The following is a 20724-nucleotide window of genomic DNA, read 5'->3' on the forward strand; positions in this document are numbered from 1 at the left end:
AAATCCATTATGATGGACAACCATGGCTGAGATCTGGGTTTGAATCTGAGTGGTGCTATCGTCCGGCGGGCGTCTACACAGACTACAATTGGCTACGTTTGATGATGGCTGATGACCTGCGATGAATTGGCACCCTGTTCAGGGTTTTCTTGTGTTGCGTCCAGTATTTCTGGTGGAACCGGACATGCCTCCACCCTGACCAGGATGACGCTGTTGAAGAAAATAGAATAGAATAAAAGAAGATAAATTAAATAATAATTAAAGAAGAGTCGGTCTTTAGCATAGTTATTTATTAAATGGTCCTTTCCAAAAAAGGCTAATATTCTGTTTACATATTTAAATATTTTTAGTGTTCCAATTATTTCATTTATTAAATATAAAAATATAAATCATACTTTTGCCAGGTGCCAACACAGACATGATTGGCTATGTCTGAGAATGGGCAAGCCAAAGGGATTCTGCATTACGCTGCAATTGCGGCACCTTCACAGAGACGGGGAATAATAGACATCAGTGCATGACTCTCCGTATGTGATACTGATCTCTGTGTCAACTCGTCTTTTGCAGGTGAAAAGAAGCAGTTGGCTACTACACACATGTCTGAGCAGGCGTGTGTTGGGTACAGTCCTCCTCGACCAAGGTCGGGGGTCGAAGCAGTAAAGGAGATACAAAGAATTTACAAATGAATAGAAAAAAAAATCAACAAAAATGTACTTTGGCCCTCGGTTGTCAAACATTTACACAGCTGCATATACAGTAGTTTTTAAGACTTAACTAAACCACTCACTTATTTATTTATTTATTTATTTATTTTTATCACTGCTTTACTATGGTCAGGGAGGCATGGGTTCAGTTTCTGCGAAATTACTAGGCATACAGTAACATACCCCAGACAGGATGCCAATCCATCATGGGGCCTCATCCACCCCTCGGACATAGCCTGCCAGCTGGGGATTTGAACCCAGCATGGATCCCAGCAGAAGTGGGTTAGTACAATTTACTACTGTACCACCCATACGCCTTAAAACCACTTATTAATATTTTCAAATCACACTATAATAGATTTTATAATAGACAATATAATAGATTATATAACAGACAATATAACAGACAATATAATAGATTTTATAATAGACAGTATAATAGATTATATAACAGACAATATAACAGACAATATAATAGATTTCATAATAGATAATATAACAGACAATATAATAGATTTTATAATAGACAATATAATAGATTATATAACAGACAATATAATAGATTATACTGTACTATAACAGACAGTATAACAGGCAATATAATGGATTTTATAATAGACAATATAATAGACAATAGATTTTTTAATAGAAAAGAAACAATTATGTCTATCTATCTATCTATCTATCTATCTATCTATCTATCTATCTATCTATCTATCTATCTATCTATCTATCTATCTATCTATCTCTGTCTGTCTGTCTGTCTGTCTGTCTGTCTGTCTATCTATCTACAGTACAGCTTAGTTTAAATAAATTGAAAATCTAAATTAATTTAATTAAAAATACATAATAAAATCACTTTTAATGAAATACATTTTAAACAGTCATTTATATGAGCAAAGTTTTGGCGCTAGGGTTGTATAGAGTGGCACAGCGGTAAAGTATGCAAGCCCACGCTCAAATTTCCGCTGTGCTATCAGCCGGTTGGGCATCTGCATTTACATGATTGCCTAATGTTTGGGGGGAGGCTGAAACAGCCAAACCATTGGGAGATCCATTTATTAGAGCACTTTCAGTGACGTCCCATGCCTGGAAGGGCATCCGGCATAAACACTGTGCCAAATCTGATGTGGGCTCAGATCTGCTGTGGTTTTCCCTAAAAAGTGCATCATTTTAAAGACATAAAGTTCAAATTCAAGTAATAAAATCTCTGTGGTCTGTGTCTCTTCTGTTAAAAAGTGGTTTAACTTTTGTAAATATAAAAATGTTTATGCTTTCTTTCTTTCTTTCTTTCTATCTTTCTTTCTTTCTTTCTTTCTTTCTTTCTTTCTTTCTTTCTTTCTTTCTTTCATATTAATAATAATAATATAAAATTAGTTACGATTGCATTGCCCCCCCCCCCCATCACACACACACACACACACACACACACACTCAAACTCAAAAGAAGCTTTATTGGCATGACAAATAAGGACATTCGTATTGCCAAAGCAAGTTAAAGAGAAATAATAAAAATAACAATAGGAAAGAACAAATATATACAAAACAGTTACATGTGCACAAAATATAAAATAGAATAAAATAATAATAAAAACAGTGCAAAATAATAACAATAAAAATTATAATGTTTACAGTAATGAGGTAGTAATAACGATCAGTTAGTGTGTGTGTGTGTGTGTGTGTGTATGGGACACACACACCCCTTACTCAGGTTCGGTCCACCTTGTTCCCTGGCCACGCATCTCCGCGTACTGTATGTGTAAGAGCGCGTTCTCGCGGCTGAGCGCGCGTGCTCGTGTTCGCGCGCCCGCGCTCGTTCTCTGTGTGTGCTGTTGCTGGCCTTTGATCCCTGCATTAGTGTTAGTTAGGGGCGCGCGCACACGCTCACACACACACAGTCGGAGGAGCGCGGCCATAGGCAAGAGTACAACAACAGCACCTCCTCCTGCTCTAGCGCGCACACACACACACACATACACACACACACACTCTCAAGAGTCGGAGCGGAGGAGACGGCCAGGTGCAACACCACCACCGCCGCCGCCGCCGCCGCCACCGCTGTCGAGCCCGCGCCTTCCATTTCCATGGCGGAGGAGCTTCTGTGTTTTGGCGCCTGACCGCGGAGGGAAAGAGGAGCGAGAATGTGAGAGGGTACAGAAAGCTACAGTAGGACCAGAAGGAGCAGAAGAAGGGGGTAAAAATGCCCAGGAGGAAACAGGAGCAACCCAAGCGCCTTCCTTCGCGTGAGTGCGCTTCTATTTTCTGTCCGCTTTTTTAACCCTGTTCTAGCGGCGCGGGGGGAAAGGTGAGCGCGGCCGCAAGAAAAAGCGCAAAAAAGGGCGCAACGGTGCGGCTTTATCTCTCCCCCCTGGTATGTTTTAAGGTCTGTGCTAGGGCAGCCATGTTGTTGGCGAGAGGGCTGCCTTTAACCAGCCACGGAAAGGTCCCATTCCGCCTAAAGGTTGCGCCGTTACCGCTCCGGTCGTATCTCTTGTCTATGCGTGTGTATGTGCGTGTTTGTGTACGTGTGTCCGTGTGTGTGTGTTGCATGACTCGGTTGCGCTTTTGTCATTAGCGCGTATATTTTGCGTGGTACCCAAGAATCGAGACTCGATTAAAAAAAAACGCAAGGGTCAGTCGGATCAGACGAGGCGCACTCAGCTCGGTCCCTCCTCCTCCTTAAGCTACAGCGCTATCTAACGTTAGCACACTACTTCCATTTTTTTAAACACACACTCACACACAATACACACACTTACTTACACACTACACACACTCACACACACGCGTGCAACTTACATCTTTGCACAACTTTTTTTGCGCAACTTTTGTTTGCGTCATTGTTTTTTGCACAGGTATATTTTTCACACTTCAGGTGACATTGCGTGTCAGTGCGTGGGATGCAGTTTCTCTGAGCGCGTCGTCCTGATCAGTGTCGCGGTGGGTCCAACCCATCAGTCTGTCAAAGGACGACAAGCACACTCACACGCACAGCTATTACAAATTGCCTGTCCAGCACTTCTAGGAATCCATTCCAGACATTAGGAGAACATGCCAATAATCCTTGCAGAACCTTATCACTGGCGAGAATCACTTGTCACTTCGTCCTGGTCAGGGTCACGGTGGGTCCAACCCATCAGTCTGTCAAAGGACGACAAGCACACTCACACGCACAGCTATTACAAATTGCCTGTCCATCACTTCTAGGAATCCATTCCAGACATTAGGAGAACATGCCAATAATCCTCGCAGATCTTTATAACTGGCAAGAATCACTGGTCACTTCATCCTGGTCAATGTCGCGGTGGGTCCAACCCATCAGTTTATCAAAGGACGACAAGCACACACACAGCTATTACAAATTGCCTGTCCAGCACTCATAGGAAACCATTCCAGACAGTAGGAGAACATGCCAATAATCTTCGCAGAACTTTATCACTGGCGAGAATTACTGGTCACTTCATCCTGGTCAGGGTCGCGGTGGGTCCAACCCATCAGTCTATCAAAGGACGACACATTTACACACACAGCTATTACAAATTGCCTGTCCAGCACTCATAGGAAACCATTCCAGACATTAGGAGAACATGCCAATAATCCTTGCAGAACTTTATCACTGGCGAGAATCACTGGTCACTTCATCCTGGTCAGGGTCGCAGTGGGTCCAACCCATCGAAGGACGACAAGCACACTTACATGCACAGCTATTAGAAATAGCTTGTCCATCAGAAAACTGGAGCACTCTGAGGAATCCATCCCAGACAGTAAGAGAACATGCCAATAATTCTAGCAGAAGTTTATCACTGGTGAGAATCATTGGTCACTTCATCTTGGTCAGGGCCGCGGTGGGTCCAACCCACCAGTCTATCAAAGGGAGACACATTCATTCTCACAGGCATGCTTACTCACGCACAGCTATTAGAAATGAGCTGTCCAGCACTCTTAGGAAACCATCCCAGACATTAGGAGAACATGCCAATAATCCTCACAGAACTTTATCACTGGTGAGAATCACTGGTCACTTCATTCTGGTCAGGGTCACGATGGGTCCAACCCACCAGTCTATCAAAGGACGACACATTCATTCTCACAAGCATGCCCACTCACACGCACAGCTATTAGAAATGACCTGTCGAGCACTCCTAGGAAACCATCCCAGACGTTAGGAGAACATGCCAACAATCCTTGCAGAACTTAATCACTGGTTGCTTCATCCTGGTCAGGGTCGCAGTGGGTCCAACCCACCAGTCTATCAAATGACAACACATTCACTCTCACAAGCATGCTTACTCACATGCACAGCTATTAGAAATGACCTGTCCAACACTCTTAGGAATCCATCCCAGACATTAGGAGAACATGCCAATAATCCTCGCAGAACTTTATCACTGGTGAGAATCTCTGGTCACTTCATTCTGGTCAGGGTTGTGGTGGGTCCAACCCACCAGTCTATCAAAGGACAACACATTCATTCTCACAAGCATGCTTACTCTCACGCACAGCTATTAGAAATCGCCTGCCCAGCACTCCTAGGAAACCATCCCAGACGTTAGGAGAACATGCCAACAATCCTTGCAGAACTTTATCACTGGCGAGAACTTTACTGAGGCGAGAATCACTGGTCACTTCATCCTGGTCAGGGTCGCGCTGCATTTGGCACCACCCAGAAACAATGAGTGCAAGACCATCTCAGGGTCTATTCACATACTCACTTGGACCTAGTGGTGATTTAGAGTTGTAAATCCACCTTCTGCATGCCTTTGTTCATGCTAAACTTCTTACGCACCCGCTGCAACCCTCTGGCGCTCAGCTCTAGAGCTACAAAGCTTGTGTGCTCACTTGGAGGACAGGGAGTAGCCCAAGGGTGGTCAGGGTGGTCGAGGTCATTCGATGGGGTCAAGAATGCATTTAGTTGAGACAGGTTGGCAGATGTCATCTTAGGAACCTGCTTACCGAGTAATCGATTATTTAACCCTCTTTATCCTGGTCAGAGTTGCAGTGGGCCAGGTGCCATCAGAAAACACTGGACTTAAGGCACCCCGAGGAAACCGTCCCAGACATTAGGAGAACATGCCAATAATCCTTGCAGAACTTTATCAGAGGCGAGGATCACTTGTCAATTCATCCTGGTCAGGGTCACGCTGCATTTGGCGCCACCCAGAAACACTGAGCTTCATCCTGGTCAGAGTTGCAGTGGGCCAGGTGCCAGCAGAAAACACTGGACTTAAGGCAGGAGAACATCTGGACAGATGTATCACAGGGCGGTGCAGACTCACTCACTCACTCAATCACTGACACCTAGGGAGAAGATACCAAAGTACTGGAGTCCTGAGGAACCCAGGACCTGTATTGCTGTGAGGCACCCACCCTACACTGTGCACCCCTGGATGCCCAGTGCCATAGGTACACTATATAGACAAAAGTAATGGGACACCCCTTCTAATGATGAATGAATTAATTCATGTGTTTCAGCCTCAACAGTTGCCACCATATGTAAAATTCAAATTTGTTTAGGGAAGGCCCCTTCCTGTTTCCACATGACTGTGCCCCTGTGCACAAAGCAAGCTTTATAAATGCATGAAGAAGAGCTCGACCTCAGCTCTGACCTCAGCCCTACTGAACAGCTTTGAAATGAACTGGAACATCAATCGTGGATTTCTTGACCAACATCAGTGCCCAGCCATACAAATGCTCGTTTTGACCGAATGAGCACAAATTCCCAGAGACATACTTCGAACTGAAACGATCACATAGCGGTCACTCTGTTTTAATAGTATTCTTTTTTTAAATGAGACGTGTAACAAGCTTATGGTCAGGTGTCCAAATACTTTTGGTCATATAGTGGACATAGTATATCTACTCAGAGGTCAGAGGGGGGTCCAGGGGGTGGTGTCACACGTGCACCTTACACGTGCACCTCTTTATTGCAACATATTGTTGGTTTCCTCCTCACCTCCTGTCACTGGCTGTCAGCACTTTGGTATGTTCTCCCAACGTCTCCGGGTACTTCAGTTTCCTCCGAAGCATGTGAATAGAGTGCTGTAAATTACACCTAGATGTGGAAAGTGTAAATGTGTGTTTGCTGGTGTTTTTAGGTGGCACCGGTCCCACTGTAACCCTGACCAGGATGAATTGGGTTAGTAAAAATTTATATCCGAGTAAATTAATGCTTTGGCGAGCCTGATAGGCACAGGTATTGTTTCATAGTTATAAACTTCAGGTCTAAATATATTGTACACTAGGGTGAGGAAGAAGTGGCCAAGGTCATGGGGGGCTTGGTCCAAAATGCATAAACACAGAAACATCAGTACAGTACAGTACAGATGTTTTCAGACGGCGCTCAGGTGCCACAACGATCTATTATGCTAGGCAACCACAGCTGACATCCTGGTTCGAATCTCAGCTGTTACACCGACCTGACCGGGCGTCCAGCAGACACAGTGGGCAGTGTCTGTGGGTGGGAGGTTGCACAAGGGTTTCTCCTATCTGAAGGGACTCACATGACGATTAGTGTGGCACTTCATACATGATAAAGCTGCATGAGCCCTTCCTGCTGACCGGTGAATAAGAAGTGGACAGGTCAGTCTGCGGCCAGAGTGAGGTGGTGCAAACAGCCTCACATGCAAAACCCTTCTGTAAACATTGAATTCATTCATTCATTTATTGTCTGTTGTACCACTGCTTTATCCTGGTCAGGGTCACAGTGGGTCTGTTTCATTGGGTGAAACACAGGTAACAATTCTGACAGGATGCCAGTTCATCAACAGGCAGACACACACACACACACACACACACACACACACTTAGGTCAATATTTAATATCTCCAGTTAACCCTACTGCATGCTACTGGACTTGCAACGTGAGAGGAAACTGGAGCACATGGAGGAAACCCATGCAGACACAGGGTGAACATGCAAACTCCACACAGAAAGGACCCAGACTGCCCGGCCGGGACCCTTCTTGCTGTGAGGCGACAGCGCTACACACTGTACCACCATACAGCACAGCTGTAAACATTTTATTTTGTTAATTTGGTCACCAAATAGGCACTGGAATCCCTCTCAATCCAGGTGTCACTCTTACACGTTATCCTGTATTTTGGGGTGGTAAAAAGGGGGCGAATGTCAATTTCATAAAGTCTAGATTGCTAAATCAAACTCCCTATGTTGAGTTTGCTGGACGTCCCATTCCAAAAGCACAGGCATTAATACTGAGTTGTCTTCTTTCCCCCGTTTGGCTGTACCAGAGTTCCACAAGATTTTGGAGTGTGTCTGTGGGATTTTGGAGTCATATAGTTAAAGCATTTGAGTTTATGCACTGTGCTGTGTGATTTGAGAAGGCCCGGCTCCCAGTGGACATTCCAATTCATCACAGATGTGTTTGGTGCGGTTAGAGTTAGGGCTTTCTGCAGGCCTGTGGAGTTGCTTACTGAACTTATCAAACAATGTGTCTTTGTGAACTTCACTTTGTGCACAAGTGCACTGAAACAGCAATTGGACTGAACACCTTCACTTAATAATTTGGAGGGTTAGGCACACACTTTTGGTCTGTGTATTTCTAATTTGGATGTGGCACAAGGTTATAGGTCAAGGGTAGTTGATTCCATTATTAGAAAACGTTTTTGTCCCTGTATCTTTTCTTACTCCAGGTGACATTGCTTATCAATAGCAGTTCTAGACCTGTAAACTGTACCTAATGGTTGCATTAAAGCATCTTAATCAGCCGGAATTTTAGGGTGGCTTCCAAGAAAGGTGTGTTAGTGAACTTGTTAACCAATAACCATGAAATAAGTCATTGTTTGATTAATGCAGTTGGTTAATAGTGACATTTCAGTTTATTTCCAACAGCTGACGTTTGATTCGAACACTGAGAGCAAAGCTGATCTTTACACACACATGCTAAGAGCCCTGATATGAGACTCACCCTCAGTGCTCATGGGCCAGATAAAAAAGCGCTGCTGATCCATTCAGAACAGAAACGCTTTTTTATTCATTTATATTATTTTAATAATGAACATCTCTTTTTATTATGATTAGCATGTTTAGTTAGCACTTGTAAGGAACTGTTTGCTAATGAACTGGTTCTGCTCAGTGTTTACGTTCATATTACTGTTCTACATCACTGCTACATATTATTAAATAAGCAGCATTAATTTATTAAATAAATCATAAAGACGTGTTGATGTGAAGCTCTGTGACGTTTTATGTTCAGTGGGTTCAGTGGTGGCTCAGCGTGGTACTTGACTAATAATCCGAAGGTTGCTGGTTCAAGCCCCATCTCCACCGAGTTGCCCCTGAGGAAAGCTTTCAACCCTCAGTTGCTCACATTATATTCAATGATAATCATAAGTTGCTTTGGATAGAAGCGTCTGCTAAATGCAGAACATTTTAATGTAAATATTGTTATTAGTTGACCAGTTAACCTAATAATGTTCAGTTATTAGTTAAAAGCAGTTTGCAGTCCTGTTCCAAAGTGTGTATTTTTTTCTTTTTATTGTATGTCATCGCACAAAACTAGCTAATCATACTAGACCTATGTGTGTGGGGTGACTAAGGCCTGTATAGAGGGTCCAAATAATCAAGATCCAGTGTGTTTGCCCAGCGATATCTATCAAAATATGTTGTATATTCATTTTCTTACTTTACATTTATTTGTTTACCTCAGTACCACATACTACCTAACAACACACTTGTGTTTTTGGTCCCGTCCCCTTCATTTTTTTCGGTTAGAAAATGCGCCTTGTATTTGTTACACTGTTTTCTATCTGCACTGTTTATTATTGTTCTGTTTGCACGTGTGTTCTTTGTTATCCTGGAAGAACATTGTTCCATTTCAATATGTGCTTGCTAAAATGACAGTAAAGCCTCTTAAATCTTGACTTTTATTGGGTCCAAATTGCATCAAACATACTTTGTAAAATTTGTTTCAGATACTAAGATTCATTAAAACATTTAGGATGGCACCCAAGGTTAGATGTCTGCCTGCTGCCCCTGCCGTGCTGATTAATATCTACTAGAGCTACAGCTGTCATTGTTCCATATTAAAACTCCACTCTGCTTTTGTATGTTTATGGCATGATGATCATAAGAGCATCTTCAAGGGTTTTTTGGGAGGCACGGTGGCTAAGTGGGTAGCATTGTCACCTCACAGCAAGAAGGTCCTGGGTTCGATCCCCAGGTGTCTGCGCGGGTTTCCTCCGGGTGCTCCGGTTTCCTCCCACAGTCCAAAGACATGCAAGTGAGGTGAATTGGAGATACAAAATTGCCCATGACTGTGTTCAATAAACAAACAATCAAGGTTTTTTTAAACCACAGCTTGGTGGACACATCCTAATTAGCAAAAATTCTGAGGTGGCACCAAGAATGACGAATCAGACCCCAATGTCTGGACGTTACTGCACAAACATTGTTTTGATATTTTTGGTGGGAAACTGGTACAGTTATTGTCTTCAGGTGTCTCTGTATGTTAGAGGCATTTCTGGATCAGAATACTGGGGTGGTAAAAGGATGACCAGTGTTATTTTAGGCGTGATGTTATTTTAGATGACCTGAGAAAAGCATTGTAATCAGCTTACTTGTGAAGTGGTGTGTACGAAATGGGTTGTGTGAAGTTTTTACTTGTCATTTGTTGTCTGCATTATTTTGAGTGCCTTATTTGCACAGATGTGGTAACTGACTCTAGGTCATTGTGTGGCAGTGCCAATTAAAGAACTGTATATTTAATTATAATAAAAAAATAATAAAAATAAGAATAATATCCAGAATAAATAATAATATTTGTTACACTATAATAAAACAATATAATAATAAAACAGTAATGACTAAATAATAATAATAGTTATAACGTAATAGTATCTAGAATAAATAAACTATAATAGTTAATACAACATAATAATAATATAATATCAGTAATAATATTAATATATATTAATATTAATATATTATATAACTATATATATATATTAGTATAATTAATAATAATAATAATTGGATAATTACAATAAAATCAGACACGGACAAGGTCTTCCTCAGAGGGTGGTGTTCTTTTGGACCCACCCTCGCTGACTCAATATTTACCTTTTATTCATTCATTCATTAATTTTCTTAACCGCTTATCCAGTTAGGGTCACGGGGGGGTGCTGGAGCCTATCCCAGCTTTTCAATGGGCGCAAGGCACACAGTAACACCCTGGACAGGACGCCAGTCCATCGCAGGGCAGACACACATACACATACACATACACACACCCATTCACTTATAGGCCAATTCAGTGTCTCCAATGAACCTGGCTGCATGTTTTTGGACTGTGGGAGGAAACTGAAGCTCCCGGAGAAAACCCACGCAGACACAGGGAGAACATGGTACACGGACCTCCCCGCCTGGGGATCGAACCCAGGACCTTCTTGCTGTGAGGCGACAGTGCTACCCACTAAGCCACCGTGCCACCCTATTTACTTTTTAAATCAGTTTAATCAGGGATGGTCAGGAATGGTCAGTGCTACCCTGGGCACCACCCTCCTAAAACGACAACATTTTCGACAATCCTAGTGCACACACACACACACACAAACTTGCACCATACAATTACAATTGTGTGGCACCTAGTTGTCCAAATAAGAAGCAGTTTTTCCGTCACTTTGGGCTTCATTGCTGGAAGTACCAATTTTTCTACTGTATCTGATTAACTGGGACTGGCATGATCATGGGATTATTCCAGCGTTCCAAATGTTTGAATAGAAGCATTCTGATCAGATGAAATTTTGGTCACAACCAAATGTCATGATTGTTCAAGGTAACCAGATTACCTTTCTATTTTTTTTACTAAGCTACAATATTTGAATCAGTTTGCACTCAGCTTTTGTTTTTTTTTCACTTTTGGGTGTCAATGTTTGTGGCGATTTTTGATCATACTGTATCTATAGTGGCACTGGTTATTGTTACTCTGACATTTGACCCTGGATTCACATCCTCTTTATTTAGCTTCACCGCTGTTTAAAAGCACAAGACAAGATACAGTATTTTAAAACAAACATAGACATTTTATTTGTGTTATTTTGGCCACATAACTCATCAAGATAATTTGGTGTGTCACATTAGTTCTCAGGTCAGACAGATCTCACGTAGCCAGTGCTACCCCTCTTCATGGGCTCCTCTATACACCCCTTTTTACTCTGCTTTTATTACACTGCAGGCAAAAACAGAATCGATGAGACAAAGAACAAGAGGAAAACAGGCACGCACATTTCCAGACATCTTGAGCTAGACGTTGGTTCTCGCCTGTGCTGGTTTTTGGCAGTTTGCTTGTTCATTTGTTGACCCTGTCTAGCAGGACGCTGAGATTGTGCTTTTATCAGCTGGTGAAAAGCTGCAGTTTCACATGCTGGTCGCTAGAGGGCACATGCAACTACCAGACTGTCTAGGAAAGCATGGATTTGATCAGAACTCCATTATTTACTGTTACTAACCACTTTATCTCGATCAAGGTCGTGGTAGAAAGAGAGCAGGACATCAGTCCATCACAGAGCATGACACACTTACACATTCACTTATTCACTTACACCTAGGGCGAAATCAAGAAGTCAAGAAAAGTCAAGGTTCAAACCCAAGTTTTAAAGACCCATGAGCTGTGTGGCATCTAGTTGTCCATTTACGCCCCCATGCTTCCCTCTGAAGTGAACCTTCCTTATTTGATCTGTTTGAGACCGGGATTGAGGGGGCGGCACGGTGGCTAAGTGGGTAGCACTGTCGCCTCACAGCAAGAAGGTCCTGGGTTCGGTCCCCAGGCGGGGCGGTCCGGATCCTTTCTGTGTGGAGTTTGCATGTTCTCCCCGTGTCTGCGTGGGTTTCCTCTGGGTGCTCCGGTTTCCACCCACAGTCCAAAAACATGCAAGTGAGGTGAATTGGAGACACTAAATTGTCCATGACTGTGTTTGGCATTAAAATCTTAAACTGATGAATTTTGTGTAAAGAGTAACTATCGTTTCTGTCGTGGATGTAACCAAAGAGTGTAAAACATGACGTTAAAATCCTAATAAACAAACAGTAAACAAACACCCATATAGTGTGTTTTGGGCCACAGTGTTATTAGTGAGAATCTCCAGAACTGCCCTGTCTTTGTGGTGTGTGAGGTTATGAATAGGACTAGATACTAGATCTAGATAAGACTAAATAATAGGACTAGATTTAGATAAGACTATATAATAATGTTGTGGTATATTTATATTGTGATACGCTTCTCTGTGTATGATAGACGTCTTTGGATGTCAGTGCTCCATTATTCTCATTTTTATTCTCAATCAGCCATAACATTAAAACCACCTCCTTGTTTCTACACTCACTGTCCATTTTATCAGCTCCTTTTACCATATAGGAGCACTTTGTAGCTCTACAATTACTGACTGTAGTCCATCTGTTTCTCTACATACTCTTTAGCCTGCTTTCATGCTGTTCTTCAATCGTCAGGACCACCACAGAGCAGGTATTATTTAGGTGGTGGATCATTCTCAGCACTGCAGTGACACTGACATGGTGGTGGTGTGTTAGTGTGTGTTGTGCTGGTATGAGTGGATCAGACACAGCAGCGCTGCTGGAGTTTTTAAATACAGTGTCCACTCACTGTCCACTCTATTAGACACTCCTACCTAGTTGGTCCACCTTGTAGATGTAAAGTCAGAGACGATCGCTCATCTACTGCTGCTGCTGAGTTGGTCATCTTCTAGACCAGGGGTCAGCAACCTATGGCACGCGTGCCAAAGCTGGCACTTGAAGCACGTTTGTGTGGCACTCTCTTTGGTAAGAGTAAAAAATGTATTTCATGCTCAGGGTTGCGCCTTATTAGTTGGATCCGTCCTTACACCCTATGCCATATGCTCACTCCCGACACCTTGATTAACCTTAACAACCATAAATTACTCCACCTTAACTGCCTCCACCTATGGCCAGTTAAGGTTGAGTAATTTATGCTAGTTAAAGTTAATCAAGGTGTCAGAAGTGAGTCAGCTTTTGAGTTTTGTGCAAAATGTGGTATAGCATGGCTATATAAAAGTGGATGTTTGTTCAATTCAACAAGACCTCAAGTGTGCGCTGCCATTTTGAGACAAAGCACCAAAGCTCATTTAAGGATGATGCTGACAAAATGGAATCAATCAAACGAGCAATTTCAAGGTACAAGAAACAGACGAGTGTTCTTCAAAAAATTTAAGCCAGTAAGTTCACCTCATATACACCACAGATGGATCATCTTTGCAGAGAGTCAGGGACAAGGATCACACTGACATGTAAGATTAATTAACTGATTAATTGGTTTATGTCACATACATAGCAACAGTTTGTATTATATGACGTATTCCATGGCACACTTAGTACTTCATCTTCAACCTATTTTTTTCAATCGGCACGGAGTACAAAAAAGGTTGCCGACCCCTGTTCTAGACCTTCATCAGTGGTCACAGGATGCTGCTCATGGGGTGCTGTTGGATGGATATTTTTGGTTGGTGGACCATTCTCAGTCCAGCAGTGACAGTGAGGTGTTTAAAAACTCCAGCAGCACTGCTGTGTCTGATCCACTCATACCAGCACAACACACACCACCACTGAGAATGATCCACCACCTAAATAATACCTGCTCTGTAGTGGTCCTGTGGGGGTCCTGACCATTAAAGAACAACATGAAAGAATATAAAATAACAAAGAATGCAGAGAAACAGATGGACTACAGTCAGTAATTGTAGAACTACAAAGTGCTTCTATATGGTAAGTGGAGCTGATAAAATGGACAGTGAGTGTAGAAACAAGGAGGTGATCAGTGTATACATATACACGTGTTAGTAAATAAGTAACTAACATGTTTTTATTGTCTTTGTCAAATACCTGGTCAAAACAGGGCAGTGGTAGTTTAGCAGTACTGGACTAGTGATCAGAAGGTTGCTGGTTAAATCCCAGCTGTCGCTAAGTTACTATTGTGAAACCCCTGAGCAAGAACCTTAACCCCTCAATTGCTTGTATGTTATTCAGTCATAAATGGAAGTAGCTTTGCATAAAAGCGTTTGCTAAATGCTGTAAATGTAAATACTTGAATTCACTGTCATTGGGTTCATTTACACGTCACATGTTCCATGCAGAGATTCTGGCCTGTGACTGGTTGCCAGCTCCGATCAGGTTTAGAAGAAGCAACTAGTGCAGGATTATTGCAGCTAAGGATGTTAGTGATACATTAATTAACTGATAATCCTCAGAAAAGACATTGCTCGATTCACACTGGTGTTAAAAAGCTAAAATTTTAAATTCCTTTCCAGCAGCTAATAATTAATTTGTAATTAGTAGTTAATCTGAAGGTCTCACGTGCCTCAGAATCCAGAGCGTGCACGTGTGGATCTGTGTAAAACATTATATTCCACCAGTATGAAAACCACAGACTCTGCTGACGATGTTATTTTAATTAATTCTATTCATTGTAGCTCAAAGTTAGCAGCAGCACATTGATTAGCATATTTAGCAGTAATTAACTGCTAGCTACGGATGTTCATTGTGTACAATTATGCTAAACTAGATCTGGTCCTGATATGTATCTTAATGTTACTGTTTTACATTACTGCAGCGTAAAACAGCTCCAGTACTCAACTCCAGTATCCAAATGTTTATCCATATGAACACTGAACGGTTCCCAACAGTGCAATATGGTACACGTATAAATCCAGTACTGTACTCTGTACTGCCCATGAAGTTGCATGAGAGCCATACAAGTAGGAAAAGGTATTAAAAGTGAGACCATGATGCCATTCTGCAGCAGACGTTCAAAGCAAACAGGCCACGGTAACTCACGGTGGAGGAGAGGACAGAGGATGGAGAAGAGTTTGCAGGTGAGGTTGGAGGAGAGGACAGGTGAGGGTGAAGAAGAGGACAGAGGTGAGGGAGAGGACAGAGGCTGGGGGAGGATGAGGACAGAGGAGAGGATGGAGAAGAGTTTGCAGGTAACGGTGGAGGAGAGGACAGGTGAGGGTGGAGGTGAGGGTGAAGAAGAGGACAGAGGTGAGGGAGAGGACAGAGGCTGTGGGAGGACAAGGACAGAGGAGAGGATGGAGAAGAGTTTGCAGGTGAGGGTGGAGGAGAGAACAGAGGTGAAGGTGGAGGTGAGGATAAAGAAGAGGGCAGAGGTGAGGGTGGAGGTGAGGGTGAAGAAGAGGACAGAGGTGAGGGAGAGGACAAGGACAGAGGAGAGGATGGAGAAGAGTTTGCAGGTGAGGGTGGAGGAGAGAACAGAGGTGAAGGTGGAGGTGAGGATAAAGAAGAGGGCAGAGGTGAGGGTGGAGGTGAGGGTGAAGAAGAGGACAGAGGTGAGGGAGAGGACAGAGGCTGGGGGAGGACGAGGACAGAGGAGAGGATGGAGAAGAGTTTGCAGGTGAGGGTGGAGGAGAGAACAGAGGTGAAGGTGGAGGTGAGGATGAAGAAGAGGACAGAGGTGAGGGTGGAGGTGAGGGTGAAGAAGAGGACAGAGGTGAGGGAGAGGACAGAGGCTGGGGGAGGACGAGGACAGAGGAGAGGATGGAGAAGAGTTTGCAGGTGAGGGTGGAGGAGAGAACAGAGGTGAAGGTGGAGGTGAGGATGAAGAAGAGGACAGAGGTGAGGGTGGAGGTGAGGGTGAAGAAGAGGACAGAGGTAAGTGTGGAGGTGAGGGTGAAGAAGAGGACAGAGGTAGGGGTGGAGGTGAGGGTGGAGGAGATGATGGAGAAGAGTTTGAGGGTGGAGGAGAGAAATCATTGATCAGTCAGTTATTGACTGAAGTGAAGAAGCATCACTTTGGTTTCACTCCTCCTGCTTCACGTTCTCAGCTTTCAGTGGATCCCTAATGGATCTAAACAGGAAGAAGCACTGAAATATGATGTCACAACACACTAAAAGTGCAGCAGCACCAAACCACCAGGCCACCAGATCACAGCACAGAGGAAGTTCTCCTGAGGGAGAGCTTTCAGTCCTCATGGCTGAGGGAAACACCAAGACTGCCTGTTTCAATAGTGCTGAAAGCAGCAATGAGTTCACTCTTTCCTCCATCCACTCCTCCATCCACTCCTTCATCCTCTCCTCCATCCACTCCTCCATCCTCTCCTTCATCCTCTCCTCCATCCTCTCCTTCATCCTCTCCTTCATCCTCTCCTTCATCCACTCCTCCAAAAAAGGACTGTAAAAATACAGTCTGAAAGCAGCAATGAGTTCACACTCTCCTCCATCCACTCCTGCGTCCTCTCCTTCATCCACTCCTTCATCCACTCCTCCATCCTCTCCTTCATCCTCTTCTCCATCCACTCCTCCATCCTCTCCTTCATCCTCTCCTCCATCCACTCCTCCATCCTCTCCTTCATGCACTACTTCATCCACTCCTCCATCCACTCCTCCATCCTCTTCTTCAACATCTCCTTCATCCACTCCTCCATCCACTCCTCCATCCTCTCTTTCATCCTCTGCTCCATCCTCTCCTTCATCCACTCCTCCATCCTCTCCTCCATCCTCTCCTTCATCCTCTCCTCCATCCTCTCCTTCATCCACTCCTCCATCCTCTCCTCCATCCTCTCCTTCATCCTCTCCTCCATCCTCTCCTTCATCCACCCCTCCATCCTCTCCTTCATCCACTCCTCCATCCTCTCCTTCATCATCTCCTTCATCTTCTCCTCCATCCTCTCCTTTATCCTTTCCTTCATCCTCTCCTTCATCCACTCCTCCATCCTCTCTTTCATCCTCTCCTTCATCCACTCCTCCATCCTCTCTTTCATCCTCTCCTTCATCCACTCCTCCATCCTCTCTTTCATCCTCTCCTTCATCCACTCCTTCATCCTCTCATCCATCCTCTCCTCCATCCTCTCCTTCATCCTCTCCTCCATCCTCTCCTTTATCCTCTCCTCCATCCTCTCCTTCATCCTCTTCTTTATCCTTTCCTTCATCCTCTCCTCCATCCACTCCTCCATCCTCTCTTTCATCCTCTCCTTCATCCACTCCTCCATCCTCTCTTTCATCCTCTCCTTCATCCACTCCTCCATCCTCTCTTTCATCCTTTCCTTCATCCTCTCCTTCATCCACTCCTCCATCCTCTCCTTCATCCTCTCCTTTATCCTTTCCTTCATCCTCTCCTCCATCCACTCCTCCATCCTCTCTTTCATCCTCTCCTTCATCCACTCCTCCATCCTCTCCTTCATCCACTCCTCCATCCTCTCTTTCATCCTCTCCTTCATCCACTCCTCCATCCTCTCTTTCATCCTCTCCTTCATCCACTTCTCCATCCTCTCTTTCATCCTCTCCTTCATCCTCTCCTCCATCCACTCCTCCATCCTCTCTTTCATCCTCTCCTTCATCCACTCCTCCATCCTCTCTTTCATCCTCTCCTTCATCCACTCCTCCATCCTCTCTTTCATCCTCTCCTTCATCCTCTCCTCCATCCACTCCTCCATCCTCTCTTTCATCCTCTCCTTCATCCACTCCTCCATCCTCTCTTTCATCCTCTCCTTCATCCACTCCTCCATCCTCTCTTTCATCCTCTCCTTCATCCACTCCTCCATCCTTTTCTTCATTCTCTCATCCATCCTCTCATCCATCCTCTTCTTCATCCTTTTCTTCATCCACTCCTCCATCCTCTCTTTAATCTTCTCCTTCATCCACTCCTCCATCCTTTCCTTCATCCTCTCATCCATCCTCTTCTTCATCCTTTTCTTCATCCTCTCCTTCATCTTTAAACAGTGTTTCATGCTTTTATGGACTGTTTTAGGCTGCATCCCTTGTTTGAGGTTTTAAAGAATGTTTTTAGGTATTTTAATGTGACTTTTACTATCCAGACTTTTATCCTTGGTTTTAAATATGTCAAAAGAAAAAAGTCAGAATGTCAGTTGCTCAACTTCATTCTTGGGAAGGCAAAAATGGCAATATATATTAGTGGTAAGAATAAGGTGGTGACTGGTATGGACTGTGAAGCCACGAGGATTTTATCAAGACTGGTGAGATCAAGGATTTTAATTGATTTTAAGTTTTATAAAAGTAAGAAAAACCTGGAGACTTTTAAAGAAGTGTGGTGCTGTGAGGAAGCGGTGTGCTCAGTTAATGATGAAGAGCTCTGCTTCACTCTCGATTTCAGTTAAGCCAAAGAGGATCTTTTTATTTTACAAATGCCTTTTATTTTTACACATTGACTAATTTCGAAGTGTTTTAATATGATAGAGTGGTTCAGATGTACTGAAAAGATTGGTTTAAATAAAGAAGTGTAAAAAGTAAAAAAAAGTCTCCATCTTCTTCTCCATACACTCCTTCATCCTCTCATCCATCCTCTGCTCCATCCACTCCTCCATCCTCTCCTTCATCCACTCCTCCATCCTCTCCTTCATCCTTTCCTTCATCCTTTATTATCTCCATCCTCTCTCATCTTTTCCACCGTGTCCTTTATACTCTCCCCAATCCTCTTTTCTGTCCTCTCCATCCTCTCCTCTATCCTCTTCTCCATTCTGTCATGCACCCTCCCCTCTCCTCCACCCTATCCTCTGTTCTCACTTTCATCCTCTGTTTTGTTGTTGGGTTTAAATGCCTTAACTTTTTAATCTTTTTCTTTCAAGCATACTTCTGATATCTTTAGAGCCCAAAACCTTTAGCTCCTCAGTGTAATGCAGGATAGGTACTTTACTATTTACTTTATAGTACTTTACTATTTACTGTATGATAAAAGAATTGCCCCTGGCAGTAAACACAGATTGTTACTGTGGATAAGTGTAAGCCATAGATCAACAACATCCACAAATGCTGCTGGATTCTCAAGCTTATGTGGTTAAATAGGTGAATGATCTTGTATTTGAACTGTTTTTAACTGAATAGAGAGATGAACAAACACCCTTATCTATTTTTGATCTTTGAAAAGGCTGCGCAGCACCGACGCTTAGAAAAAAATCTAAACCTTAAAACCATCAGAGAGAAAAAACTACAGAAACTGAACCAGTGACATGATTGTGTCTGTATTGAGCAGGATATGAACTCAACTATATTCCCCAGAGTTCCTCTTTAATAAAAAATTATAGACCTTCTAGATTAGATGGTAACATTGATTTTTGGGAGTTGAGTTGAAGTTGTTTCTCCCTGTATGATACAGACGGAGGTGTTGTGTTGGTTCTTATTTATTGGTCTGAAGAAGAAATGTTTTGTTTTTAGGATTAACCAGCCGTTTCTGATCTAAAAAAATCACCAAACGTTACTGGCTATACTGGGAACATGTTATGCGTGATGAGTTCTAATTTTTTTTTAGCTTTGAATAAACTGTTTCCCTTAAACTCAACGTTTCCCCTGAACTCAACGTTTCCCTAAACTCAACGTTTCCCTTAAACTCATCGTTTCCCCTAAAATCAACATTTTTCTTAAACTTGAAGTTTTTATTAAACTCCACGTTTCCCTTAAACTCATCATTTCCCTTAAGCTCATAGTTTCCCCTAAACTCAATGTTTCCCCTAAACTCAACGTTTTTCCTAAACTCGACATTTCTCTTAAACTCGACGTTTCCCCTAAGCTCAATATTTCCCCTAATTTCAATGTTTCCCTTAAACTCGACGTTTGCCTTAAACTCAACAACTCCCTTAAGCTCATAGTTTCCTATAAACTCAACGTTCCCCCCAAACTCAACATTTCCCCTAAACTTAACGTTTCCCCTAAACTTAACGTTTCCCTTAAACTCAACGTTTCCCTTAACCGTTAGCTCACTGCTCGGGGATCCAGGGTTCGAATACTCAGTGGTGCTATCAGCCAGTCAGGCGTCTGTATCTGACACACAGAAACCAAGTCGTTTTTTCTTTTGAATGACTTTGTACATCCACCGTCACAAACACTGTTAAAAATGCACAAGATTTTATTCCAAGACTTCTGCAGGTTCTTTAACCATGTTCTTGTCTCTGTCATGTTGCATGTTATAATTTCATTTTTATTATTTGCTGGGAGCTCTTCTTAACCTCACGATTCATTAACGCCTGTGTGACGCAGAACCTGGTTGAACAAAAGTGTACGGCAGTAG

General features: G+C 43.1%; 1 protein-coding gene across 2 annotated transcripts in view; it reads left to right on the forward strand.

The window, feature by feature from the left end:
* Nucleotides 1–2712: 2712 nt before the first annotated feature.
* znf827 (zinc finger protein 827) overlaps nt 2713–20724 on the forward strand; it is a 171765-nt gene continuing 153753 nt past the window's right edge. For both annotated transcript variants that reach the window (XM_062995273.1, XM_062995272.1), the window contains exon 1: nt 2713–2947. In XM_062995273.1, the coding sequence (XP_062851343.1) occupies nt 2905–2947 (43 nt within the window). In that variant the 5' untranslated portion in view covers nt 2713–2904. The remainder of the gene's footprint in view (nt 2948–20724) is intronic.

The sequence above is a fragment of the Trichomycterus rosablanca genome, chromosome 5 (assembly GCF_030014385.1).
Source record: "Trichomycterus rosablanca isolate fTriRos1 chromosome 5, fTriRos1.hap1, whole genome shotgun sequence".
Lineage (NCBI taxonomy): Eukaryota > Metazoa > Chordata > Actinopteri > Siluriformes > Trichomycteridae > Trichomycterus > Trichomycterus rosablanca.